This window comes from Camelus ferus, chromosome 27 (assembly GCF_009834535.1).
Source record: "Camelus ferus isolate YT-003-E chromosome 27, BCGSAC_Cfer_1.0, whole genome shotgun sequence".
NCBI classification, from domain to species: Eukaryota; Metazoa; Chordata; class Mammalia; order Artiodactyla; family Camelidae; genus Camelus; species Camelus ferus.
Genome location: NC_045722.1, coordinates 17,012,176 through 17,025,961, shown reverse-complemented (window position 1 = coordinate 17,025,961; position 13,786 = coordinate 17,012,176). Strand labels below are relative to the sequence as shown.

General features: G+C 45.5%; 1 protein-coding gene across 1 annotated transcript in view; it reads right to left on the bottom strand.

The window, feature by feature from the left end:
* Nucleotides 1-13,786, bottom strand: part of MCTP2 (multiple C2 and transmembrane domain containing 2) — a 195,509-nt gene that overhangs the window by 127,156 nt on the left and 54,567 nt on the right. The window contains 1 exon segment of the mRNA XM_032469472.1: nt 12,725-12,833. Within this exon segment, the coding sequence (XP_032325363.1) occupies nt 12,725-12,833 (109 nt within the window).

Below are 13,786 nucleotides of genomic sequence, written 5' to 3'. Positions count from 1 at the left end.
AACAAACAAACAAAAAAACCAATTGTAATTATATTAAAATGCACTGGACTCATTGCATTCACAGCGAAAGTACTTTGAAGCTCTGTTCGTATCAGCAATACAGATTCACCATTTTCTTTATCAACTGCATATATTTTCAACGTATTGTTGTATCTTAATTTATGCAACTAGTTAACAAATAATGAACACTGACATCACCTCTGATTTTTTTTTTTTAACTAGCGTAAACAATACTACAACAAGCATCCTTGTCTGACTATCTTGGAGCTCATACGTGATTACAGTCAAAAAGAACCGCCAGGCAAATGAGTATTTGTCTTGTCTGGTTCTATCACCACTGTCAAACTGTTCTTCCAAAGTCCGTCAAAACTGCACTTTGACCACAAATACATGTTTGCATTTCTTTTTCTTTACGTGCCCACCAACATTTGATGTTCTCAACTTTTATTTTAAACGAATGGCAGGTGAAAAATGGTATGTTTTTCTCTATCATTAACACATTGAGTAAAGCTTAGGATCGTCGTATTTTAGTGACCTACATCTGTCTGTCTTTGTCGTAGAAATTCTCATTTATATCATTTGCCCATTTTTCTGTGGGCTCATGGTCTGTCTTTTGCTTATGGATGTGAATGGGCCCTTAATTATGGAAAGTAGCCATTGGCTATAAATCCTGTCATAATTTGTTCAGGCTAACATTGTTTCTTGTCATAAGATACGGTCATTTTTATTGAGTCAAATTTACCAGTTTTGTTTATGGCACTGTAGTTGAACACTCTGCTTAGAAAGAAGTTTTCTTCACTGTAGGAGTTTAAATTAGTTCAGCCATGTTTCTTTCCACTGATTTTGTAGTTTCTCACTTTTTACACTTAAGTCTTTGGTCCACCTGGAATGATTTTTAGTGTGAGAGGGAAGGAAATCCAGGTTTACTTATGGTGCAGGAAAGTAAAATGATCAGAGTCGAGCTTTAGAAATATAAATCTGGCAGCTTATAATTCAGAAGGAAGAAAAAACACTAAAGCAAAGAAACCTGGTAACTGAGATAATACAGCACCGGGGAGTTGAGGAGAAAGCTGTACCCGGACTAGAAGAGGTACCGATCCAGGGTTTCCCAAAGCATCATACACAGAACACTAGTATGTTGAGATGCTTCGCAGACCAAAAGGGTGAAACCATCAAAACCCTTGGGAAAAGCTGTAGACTCCTTCCTCACTTGGAACTTCCCTGGGTCGAGGAACATACTCTCCTAAGAAATGCATGCATAGTGAACAACAGCAACAATAAAATCAGCTTAAAACTTCTCTACTCTGTATTTCCTAAAATGATTTAAATACAGAAAACAGTTTGCTTGGGGCACCACCTATGCACATGATATTAAACTCCTCCAAATCACAGCTCTGGAAAGGAAGACGTATGTCCAGAGTTGCCTAAGATGCCTGGTAGACAAATGATATTGAGGTGGGAAGCCCCATAAAAAAGACCAGCAGGTCCCCCAGGCAAGGCCACTACTCTCCTGCCCGCACCATCTGGTTCCCTGGCCCAGTGGCATTATCTCGCTTTTTAAACTCTGAAAAGGCTTGTTTCTAGGAAAGTGGAATTTACCCCTAAGAGTCTATTGGTTCCTTGACCTAACTCCTGACTGGTCCATTTGTAGTGCTTCATTTGCATGGAGCTCACTCCTGATTGGTCCATTTCCCTCACTCTTGATTGGTCTGTTTCTACAAAGCATGTTCCTAATCACCTTTGTTATAACTTATTTGCATATGATGTTGCAAAGTCTAGACTGGTAGCCTATAAAAGCCTGTGTAAACCTACAGATGGGGTCCAGAGCTTGGAGTGTTAACTCCTCTGGGCCCGCCAGCGTAATAAATCTGAGCTCTCCAACAACTCTCCGAGTGCTGCCTGGTCTCTCACCCGGATCCAGGTTGCTGTCACAACTGAGCTGTAACACACTTTGCTGCAACAATATAAATACGTGATCAAGGAATGAATAAACTTTGCAGATGGGCATGATGGATTGGAATCCCATCCCTTCCTTTTAGTAACTGTATGATCTCAGACAACGTAGTTCCCTGATACCTCACTATCGTCACTTGTAGATGGAAAAGTAGCAACATCAGAGGATTATCCTGAGAACTGAATGAACCAACATACTTTAGTGGCAACGGTCTCCAGCCCTGGACATGGTAAGTGCTACTATTTTTGGTATCACTACTCAATTAATTTAAAAAGGGAGCCTGTGTAATAACGCACGTAGTAGTAATTAAATATCCATTTTCTTTATTTTAGCTGGCAAGTAACAGGCACTCACAATCTGTCTCTGCATGCCCCTTCTACTGCCATCTCTAAAGGTGTGAAGTTTATCTCCCTTTCTGTCTATTTGAACCATCTTCAAAAGTTGAATAGAAAATCGTACGGACTTCTCACAGGGATCTCATGTGGTCTCGGCAAATTTCCACGAAACAACCTGGGCTGTCCTGGAAGGAACGGGCTGTATGTATAAAAACTAAAAATCACTCTGTATTCACGAGTCCTGGCTACCCTCCCCAGCCACCTACAGTCCCAAGGGGGATTCCTGAGGACTTCAGGGCACTTTGCAGATATAATCTCAGGAAATTAACAGGCAGCTCTGTGAGAAGGACACATAACTCAAGTCCATCATCAGGAAAGAGTCATCGAGAGCCATGGTATTTGAAGATCTTGCTTACCATCCACAGGAGAGGTGGTAAACAGATCAGACCACGTCACCCAGACCGGCTCAAGAACTAGCCTAGCAACGCAAGTAAGACACATCTCTAATGAAACTCCAATTACAAACACCTTCTCTTCACTTTTTCTAATACAACAGATGGCAATTGTAGAAAAGGCAGAAAGTCAAGATGCACTTAAAAAAAAAAAAAGAGTATTACTACCAATTATAAAAGCTTAAAATGTTGATATGGACCTAGACTTTAGACACACACAATTTTCACTAAAAGAAACCAGCCTCTTACTGTATTTTTTTTTACTTGCTTTCTTCGGTCAGTAACATATCAATCTCCTTCTGTGCCCATAGTTCTACAAACCAGTTTGATGGTCATTTACATATGTATTTTTGTGTTCATGTGTCATATACATGAAAACTTACTAGCCTTCCTAATTTGAACTAAAAACCCACTGCATTGAATGTAAACACTGTATTTGCAGACAAAACCTACTTACTTGCCATCAGTCAAGCTCAATCGCCCAGTCAAAAACTTTAGCCCTACGGTCTCCAAAAGAAAGGTTGTCTTAAGCTAGAAAAGGCTCCTAATTAAATACATTTCTCAGAGTTGTTGTTTGTTCATGAAAGGAAATGATCTCCACATTTTTACAACCAAGTCCACATTCTGTAATCTCTCATCATTTTTGTCAGGAGATCTGTTTACAAGTCCAGTTTCAAGTCAATTATTTACCAAGACCTACAGGGACGCTGAGATACATGTAGATGAATTTTTCCTGCATAAACAGTATCTGGAAACATAGGGAAAGTATAAATTTAACTTTTTTCCTACCCTCTGGCTTTAGAGTAACAAGTGGCTATTCATTCTAATTATACACATACATCTAGACACTTTTCAATGCAGAATTTTTCTTCTTGCCAGAAAAAGAGTGAAACCTGAGTTGTTTTTACAGGAGCCCCATCAGTTAGGACTTTCTCCAAGGCTGGCTTAAGTAAGGGCCAGGCCTGATTTCCAGAAGAAAAGCTCCAGCAACAGAGCTGAGACTCCAGATCAAGTCCCGGCCAAGTGCAGCTCTCTTAGCCGACCCATAACAGGCCTGGGGAATTTCAGAGGGCAACACATGGGACAGAGGAAACAGATTTCCCTTGGAGAGCAAAGTCTACCTTACTGGGAGCAGTAGACTCCAGTCTAGCAGAATTCCAAGCCAGGCTTCTCCACTAAAATCAGATGCAGGGACCACCCACATTCCCCTCCCTCTGCAGATGGTGGCTGCAAGCTTCTAGAAGCTGTTTTTTTGCTACCAACCTCAGAAGAGTAGTTTCCTCCCAGACCACCTAAGGGCCTCGCTATCCACGTTTTGCCACTTAGCACCTCTGGGCTGAACTCTTCCTGAACTTTCCTCCCCGTGCCATTGACTTCCCTCCTCGTGCCATTGACTTCCCTCCTCTGGGGGAGCCCACCATATGGAACGCCCCAACGGCAGCTTGGACAGCGCCTGACCATCGGGGGGGCCCCTGTAATGTAATTTACCAAACTTAGGGAAATCCATTTTCTGAAAGAATTTCCAATGGCCAATTCACAGTGAGATCAAGGATCTGAAATGACCAATTTTACCAAAACTTGCTTAGTTCAACTATTTATGAAGCTTAAGCAAAACTGTTTATTTTGACTATTTATAGTTTGTATGGAAGAAATAATGGGAATTCAGAGAGCTGTGGGCAGTGAGGTCCTCCTGAGGCCTTCAGATTCTGCCCCGGCCCTCCCTACACCTCCCTCAGCCCCACCCACCCCACCCCAAGTTTTCCCCATCTTCCCTACTCTCTGCCCCTCCCCACCTCTGTTCCTCTAACATCCTCTCTTTTTCTGTCCTTAGACATCCCCTTCCTGGGCTCCACAGCTTAGGCCACGCCACATCCATCCTCTTCTACCTTTTTTTTTTTTTGGCCTGAGATAAATTAAATATTATTTAAGATGCTGTGTTTGCTTTGTCTTCATAACCCGTTAACTAAGATGACCCAGAGACCTTCAAAAGCTGTTTTTTAAAAGTCCTCACCTAACAACTCCATACGCAATTTTATAAAGAGATGAATGGGAAACACTGTCAAGGTATGGATAGGCTCGGTAGGTTCAGTAAATGGGCCCCCTGGTGAACAGATTATTGAACAAACTGGCTTCTGGTGAGTGGTCACTAAGAGACATCCGCACCCCTATTCTTGATCTAGGGGTTGGAGGCACACAGGGGTCTAACCTTCTGCTTAGAGGCTGCCTGGAATACCAAAAAAGGAGGAACCCAGCTAAAAGAGGCAGGCATGACCACACAGAAAAGAGGAAAGGTTTGGTCAAAAACAATACAGGGAGGGGGCAGGGTACAGCTCAAGTGGCAGAGTGCATGCTTAGCATGCATGAGGTCTTGGGTTCAATCCTCAGTACCTCCTCTAAGAATAAATAAATAAAAAACCTAATTATCTCCCCTCATCAAAAAAAAAAAAAAAAAAAGAAGTGGGGTGCCTGTCCCATCCCCCAGAACCTGGGCGGCTGCTTTAACCAACGCAGTGTGGTGAAAATGCCACCATGGTCCTTTCAAGGCTGCACTGTAAGGGAATGTTGCAGCTCCTGCCCGGGGCGCTGGGCATTTCTGTCTGGGGCCCTGCGCTGAGACAGGAGAAGTGTGACAACCCCCAGGCTCCAAGGAAGCCGGGCTGCGTGGCGAGGCTTCCAGCGGAACAGCCCTCCTCTTCCAACCATCCCATCCCAGGGACCCGACCCGGGCCCAAACGCACCTCTAAGTCTTCAGATGATCAAGTCCCCTCCTCAAGTCTCAAGTCCTCCCAGCTGAGGCCCCAGACTGTGTGAGGCACAGACAAGCCCCCACGGGGATGTTCAGATCCACACTCCAGAATTCAGCAACCTGCGGTGGTTCCGGGTTGCTGGGACTGGAGGGGATCTGGTACATCTGACGGTCCCTGGAGTAAGAGCCCTCGGCACCACGGGCCAGGCTGCCCACCTCAAATCCGGCCCTGGACAAGCTCCGAGGCACGATGGCATGACAGAACTGGCTGCCCACTGCTGTGGCTCTCATCCAAATTAAGCCACAAGTCAAGTCATAGACACGTGGAAACACACAGATGCACCCTCCGCGTGCTACATCCTCAGTGTAAACTGTGCACGCGCCCTCCAGCAGAACACACCCTCTCAGCATCTCAAACAAACACGGAAGCAAAAACAATTCCTCAAGGGATAAACCAGGGGTTGGGGGTGAACAGGCACACAGTACTATACACAAAATACATAAACAACAAGGACCTACTGTAGAGCACAGGGAACTATATTCGATTTCTTGCAATATATATGATGGAAAAGAATCTGAAAAGAAAAAAAATACGTATGTATGTGTATAACTGAATCCCTTTGCTGTACACCTGAAACTAACATTGTAAATCAACTACACTTCAATAAAAAAATTTTAAGAAAGAAAATAATTCGAAACACAGCCTGCTGCGATACACGTATTAGATAAATATGGAAATGAACTGATGAAACAAACCATCTTGCGAGAGAAACCCCATCCAACCACACGGAAGGCGAGCTAAGTCCAAGTCAGAGATCTTCAGGTGGGTGGGAGGAGACTGGCTACAGGCAGCGGACACAGGCTGCAGGCCAGTTTTGCTCCAGAACACTTCACAGATTCCACTGAAAAGAAAAAGTAACCCACTCTCCAGAGCAGGCGAGCATCAAGACCTTATAATCAACCTACGAGGATGCAGAGTCTCAAAACAAAACCCAGCCCAGAAATCTCCAGAGGGAAAGATGGCTGGCCAACAAGTTTCCAAACTCAGCGCCCCATTCTCGCTGCGGGACCTCATCAGGCCACAGTAAACCCACTGAGTGGAGGAAAACCAACTGCTATCTGAGTGTCAGGGTGGGTGCTCGAATCTTTAAAGTTTTTATTTATTTATTTTATCTTTTTGTTTTTAGAGGAGGTACTGGGGATTGAACCCAGGACCTTGTGCATGCTAAGCATGCACTCTGCCGCTTGAGCTATCCCCTCCCCTCCTTCATCTTTAAAGTTGTATGTTTGCTCTTAGAGCAAGCATCTTCCTGAACACGCTGACCCGATGTGTTTTCGTTGCTCCCACACAAGCACACCAGTGATCTCGCGCCATCTGGTGTTCAGAGAAGGTACTCCAACGCGAAGCAAAGCCCCAGTTTTTGCAAAATAAAAAGTACTGACAGTGACCTTTGGGTACAGTGAAAGTGACACGGTGCTGGCACCACAACAAAATGACACATCCATAAGAATCAAAGAGAAATCCAAGAAACAGACCCTAATAGATATTGCATTTTTAAAACGCAATTAAAAAGTGGACGTCAAATCATTAGGGAAAGGAAAAGTTAGTCCTGGTTTAATTAAGTAAGTAAAACTAAGTGCCTCCTTGGGGCCAGAAATCAAAATAAACTTGAGACTGATCAAAGAGATAAGTGAAAAAAAGTAAAACCAGACAGAAAAGAAGGATAAATATAGGCTAATATGTATTCTCTCAAGAGAGAAAAAGACCTTTCGAGGTACAAAAACAAAAGGGGAAACTCTCCAGGATAAAACTGTAGGACCTGAAAAGATCTTTGCAACAAGAACTCTATGAACAAAATTTAAATGCAAATGACAAAGTAGCCAAGTCCACGTGAACACAGCCCGGAACCGGAAGCATGAGCAACAGCGATGGATGTGCTTAAAAGAGAAGAAAAGATCTTCTAACCAAACAAGCATGTCTCAGGGTCCAAAGTCGTGAGCAAACATTAAAACAAAAACAAGATGATACTTCTCCTCTATCAAAATTAACAACGGAAACCGATACACAGTGCAGGTGAGAAACAGCGGGCCACACACTGGGGTGAGCAAAATAAAGAGGTTTTTCTCCAGAGTGAGCTGGCAGTTCTGTACGGAGATTCTTGAGATGCTCAGATCATGTGACAGGGAACATCCAATCCACGGCAACAAATGACCTGCAAAGAAACCGAGCCTGAGACACCGATGTAGGCACAAGAACGTTTACTGCAGCATTATTACTACTGATAAAAATCTGGGCTAATCACCTAACCTGGAACACTGATTAAGCGAAGAATGATGTCCCCTGAAGTTTTTAATTCCTTCTCAAAATAAAACTTTTATAACATAGGAAGATATCTGTGAGGGGAAAATAACAATAATCAAGTAATCTGAAGTCAGATCCTATTTCACTTTAGAACACAGTATTTTTTAAAAAATCAGATCAGTGCAGTAGGTTCAGTAAAAAATATCCCAGTGAGCAATGACCTACCTGGACAACTTCATTCACACTGAGTTTTCCCAGGCTGGTCACTATGAAATTTGCAGGGGCGTTTTTTTGAGTCAAATTTAAGATGAGAAAAACAAAACCATCAATCCACAATGCAGTTCTTCTTTAAATAATGCACCTTTAACAACGAGTCTCTCCTTTCTGCTGTCACACTGATAAGAAAGAAGAAACTGGTCCCAGAAAACAAACTGAACTGTTCCTTTTGCCCCATTGGGAGGGGGCAGTTGCAGGGAAGCAGGGTGGGTAACAAAATCCACCTCAAGAAGAGAAAAGCAAAAGAGATGCAAAAGGTGGAACGAATTACCAGAAGACTGCGAAGCAGGGCCATGATAAAACTGGCGGAAACGCCGTGAGCCGTTCCCCTTCCCAGAGGGAACAACAGAAATAAAACCCACATGAGAATAACTGGGAGCAGACGCAGTAACCGCCACAGCTGACGCTGGGTGTCTGTCGCTCTGTGGCCCTGACCACACACACGTCCCCTCCAGCACACACACACCAGGTGAATCCCCAGTCACGCTATGCCGTGTCTGAGCTGCCACTCAAGCTCAGATTGCCTGTGCCCAGAGCCCAGGACTCTTTTATTTTTTTTTTTTTTTTGATGATGGAATTTCTTTATGACAAGATGATTCCTTTTTATCACATCACTGGTGAGGGCTCATGCATGCCTTAAATAGCTGTCCCACTATATACACCATCCTGCCTCAGTATTTTGATGTTCTTACTAAGGTTGATAGGAATCCCCGTTTTGGGCATGTTTGTTCTTTTCTTTTGAAAATGGCTGCTGAGTTAACAATGGTTACTTAAAACAATTTTCTCAAAAAAAAAAAAAAAAAAAAAAAGCTGGAGTCCAGCTGGCCAAGAGCCTAGGGTGCTGAGTACTGGACTGGATATCTTCACGCAGAGCCCATGACTCTTACCCAGTGCCCCTCAACACTGCAACTCCCGGCACACACACATAAGTCATTTTTACTGGCCACAGCAGGTAAACAGAAGAGACAGGGGCTGGCCCAGGCCCCCAGAGCTGCCCAGAAGCAGAGGGATGAACCCCCCCCCAACGCTGCACCCCACGCATAACACCCCATAACCACACAGCTATTCCTCAGGACCTCACATGGAGTGCCGGAAACACCCTACCTGTCCCCCAGTCGCAGCTACAATGAGGGGGACGTGTCTCTCCAGGTCTAACACAAGAGTACCCTTTCCCTGTTAAAGAAGAAATGTATTCAAATGGTACCATCTACAAAAGTAGCCTGCTAAACAGTAGGAGGCAAACAAGACCACAATCAGAGGTGCCGGACATTGGAACATTTCGGTAGCTGGTTAGTGGTTTATTAAACCACTATTGCAATAGCCTGGCCCACTTTTCACATTAGTAGGAGGTCTTTACAATTTTTGTCTAAACTATTCCTTTCATACAGGAAAATGACTGTTTCAATGCATTCTTCTTGTAATCTGCAAATGAAGCTGTCCCTGCTTGAAAAGCACAGGACAGCTGTCTACCGGGGCTGGGATTAGACAATCCAGTTTGCTGGATGAATGGGTCGTGAATTTTCATCGTCTAAAACTCACACCAAGAGGAGGACCATGAACTCTCCACCCTCAGGCCCACAGCTCAAGTGACTTGTCCGCACCTGCGGCTGTCACAGTGAACTCCCGCAGTGAATTTTCTTTCCCTTTTGCAATACTGCCATGTGGCCACCAGAGGGCATCGGCAGCCTAGTACTCTATCTCACAGCAGGACACTGTAACTGCCTTCACGTGGAGGAAAAACACAGGGTTTAATGCAAGAGCTGTTGTTCTCCAGGAATTAATGCTCCAGGGTTTCATCCAATGCTCTGCTTGGAGTGGGGCATTTTTCCCAGGACAAGAGGCCTGCCCATGTCAAATGGTGCTCATGCCAGGCCTAGAAAGCAGGGCTGCTGGCATTAGCACCTCCAGTCCCAGGACACCAAAGTTATGTTCTTAGCCGCGTTCCTTTCTCTGGGAAACTGAGCCAGTGTGCAACTCCCTCCACGCAGCGAACCAAACTGTGAAGCAGTTGGACTTAAAATGAATGGGTCAGTATCACATTCCTTCTGCTTTATCCATCTCAAAATTACAGACCCCCACGAGCTACCGGACAACGGCTTGGACGGAGAACATAAAACAGCCGTGTGTCTAATTTGGCCAAAAACGATACAGCGAGGAGGGAGGGTATAGCTCAAGTGGTAGAGCGCGTTCTTAGCGTGCATGAGGTCCTGGTCCAATCCCCAGTACTTCGTATAAAAATAAATAAGCCTAATTACCTCCCCCCTCCCGCTGCAAAAATAAAAGAAACAATACAATAATAAATAAACATTTAAAAAAAAAATACAGCCTGTAGAGACTCCCAGAGAAAAGAGCGGGGAGGAAATGGAGAATATAAAGGAGTAAAAGGAAGAAGTTAGGATGAGGGAGAGGAGCAGAAAGAGCAAAGGGAAATGAGATGACGAGGCGGAGGGGAGAGGGGACCGGCAGACAGGCGATAGGCCGGTGCCCGGGACAGAGCAGGCACAGGAGGGACGGCTGCGGTCTATCTGCCCGAGGTGGCTCAGGAAGGTGAGCGGAAGGCCATGCCTGGGTATTTTACAGCATTTGGGTGAGGCTCAGTCCTAGCAAGAGCGTCGTAGCAACCCAAATTGTCCTGCCGCCTCCCCGTCCCCTCAAAATGAGGCTGCTTAATTAGCAGGGGGCTCGCCAGGCCTGCGCTGAGTCAAAGCTGAAGGGCCACATACGGCAGAGTCGAAGAGACATCCTGGAAGAACGGGAAGATGACCTACCGATAAGGGGCAATCTGCCCCATGTGGCCACACTTCCAGAGCGACCTCATCAAAGCCCTCAGCCTCCATGACACCGCCCCTGTGCCCGTGACCCCGCCCCTATACCCGTGACCCCGCCCCTGTGCCCGTGACCCCGCCCCTGTGCCCATGACTCCGCCCCTGTGCCCCGCCCCTGTGCCCGTGACGCTGCTCTTATATCCATATTGACTCACGGACACAGGGGCATGTTCATGATGGCGAACTAACCTACTGCTTAGTCACTCGGGGACTCCAGCTCTTTTCATTGACCTGCGGGTTTTGCTGGGTTTACTCAATGTACGTACACATACACACACACACACACACACACACCCATCTACATATTCTGTACAAGGGATAGAAAAGTTGACAGCTAAGAATTCTAGGATGCTCTGGGTGACAACTACCTAACACTACATTCCTGACACCAGCTCTAAACCTGCGCCTTGTTCAGAAGCCGTGGGTCCTGCCTGATTCTCCACAAAGAGCAATTGGCAGCTTTCCAGTGTAAAAGGCTTCATCAAAAGCCCCAGAAAATCTGCAAATCCCACCTTGACAGTCTGCTTCACAAACCAGCCCTGTATCTGAGCCAGAGAAGCGAGAGATTTGGATAAAATGTTCACAGTGCTCTTTATATCAGGGAAGGCCGCTGTCCATCCAGCACCCGGCCGGCAGCATCACCACCCAGGGTGGGGAGCTCTGTTTCGGAAAGGTTGCCCCCTTATTTCTGGACAGGCCAAGTGACAACGTTTCCGATCCTCAATCACAAACCCTATAATCGCAAACCTTTTGAACACTTTTGTTTTTTAAACTGAAGTATTATTAAGTGCTAGAAACCCAACTCATAGTTTCCAAACTCTTTATATAAGGCACTACGGTCAATCCTCCTAGGAGCCTGCAAGGTAGGTTAATATGATGGTCCCTTGCTTTACAGATGAGAAACCTGTCACAGAGCCCAAGGAATATTTTTTAAATCAAGTAAAGATACACAGAGAAAACGAGATTTGAGCCCAGGCGGTCTCGCTTCACTGTCTCCTCTTACACACAGGCTATTTTTATCTAAGGTATGTCCTTATCTGTGCACAGAACCACACAGGATGTTCATTACAGCATCATTTATACAGCTGAGAAAGTAAGAAAAACCCAGCTATCACCAGCAGAGAAGCAGATAAATAATACATCGTACTATGGGATATCACATAATATTTAAAAGAAAGGAGATATAGTAACATGGAAACCCAAGGAAAATCTTTCATTCATGTGGTGAAGTTAAAAAAAACTTACTACAGAATAATATGGAATATTCAGTTAACATTGCAGAATACGGTATTAAAATATCATTTTAATTAAGAAATGTGTGTAGGTATAAATGCACAGAAACAGGTAGCAAAGGTGAACAGATCCATCACATGCAGATAACAGATGTTACCCTGAGGGAGGGGAGCAGCCCAGTGGGATTTCAGGGCAGGAAGGAGGGTGGTTCAAAGGGCACCTCCATCCAAGTGTATGTCTGATAACTCAGAATAAGGATGTATTCACAGATTTCTCATGGATAATTAAACCAGGATCAAGGAAGTGTTTTCTTTCGCAGCTGTTACATGCCAGCCATCAAGTACTTTACGGCGATCTTATCTCATTCTAGCACAACTCTGATTAGTCATATTTGATCATTATGGTCAATGGAACAGGAGAAGAGAACGGTAAGATGCCCCGTGTTTACATCATTCACCTTGCTACCTGGAGAAGCTTAGATTCGTGTTCCAGTCTCTCACCACCCAGGCTGAGGTGGAAAAGGCTGACTAACAAGTTGGAGACGAGGGCTGAGAGGAGGAGGCGTGCAGGCCACCCCCAGCGCGGCGGAGCCCGGCCTTACCGCAGCGATCCCGGATCACCAGGTTCCGGCCCTCCTTCAGGTGGATGGTGAGGAGGTAGGCGAAGGTGCTGGGCAGGCTGCTCAAGCCATCGCCGGCTTCCCTGAGAGTCTGCACAAATGGAGAGGTCAGTTCAGGTCAGTTGTCTGGGGCCCAAGAAACAGAACGTCGGAGGGAAAAGGGCGACCCCTGTCATGGCCCATCTTCAGGGGCCATCCCCACTCCCACCCACGTGGAGGACGTGGTCACACTGTTCTGTTAACACGTCCTGATCTTCCTCCCCAGCAGGAGTCTATCAGAATTCATGATAATATCTTTGCAGTATTAACTTTCCAAGAAGAGTCAGATAAGGTGCACGCCAACACGTGAAATCCCCTTAAAGCCCACGTCCCGCAGGACCCTTTATGTCATAACTTCCGGCGGGGCATGCGGAAGAACGGCTGTGTTCAAGCTCCCATGAACAGGTGTCCACACCTCCGAGCTCCTATGGATGAGGACTCCCACTTCTTCCCCCAGAGCCCCGCCCACCTCCATCAATTCCGGTGCACCGCCCCCCCCTTCCACGTGTCATAGCAACGCTGCACTTCATGACTGACTCAGCCCACTGCCTACGGAACCACGTCCATACGACAGGGAGCCTCCCCTGTGTCCACGCGGGACACACTTCCTCTCTGTTTAGTGCTCCCCTGCCTGTTGCATGTTTTTCTTTTATTCCCTGTGCCCCACGGAGGCATCTCCTACACTTCACCCTTACCTTCCCCCAAGTTCACTTCCCTCTTCAGGAACACATCAACTCCCACAGGCCATGATACCAAATTCAAGTCTATTTTCAAATATTTATTAAACGAATCCAATGAACGTTTTGAAGAGTGCAAAATTTCGTCTTTTGAAAGACGAAGTACAAATGAAATGATTTTATTGTCCCTTTATTTGACATTCAATCAATCGATCTCGAGGCTGAGTCATTCTGGACGGCCTTCTTTTGAAAGTTTCTCAGCCCCTGTTTCAAAGCACTTCCAAATGGCTTTGTCTCCTGCACACTCACTCGATTTCATGGCTGCTTT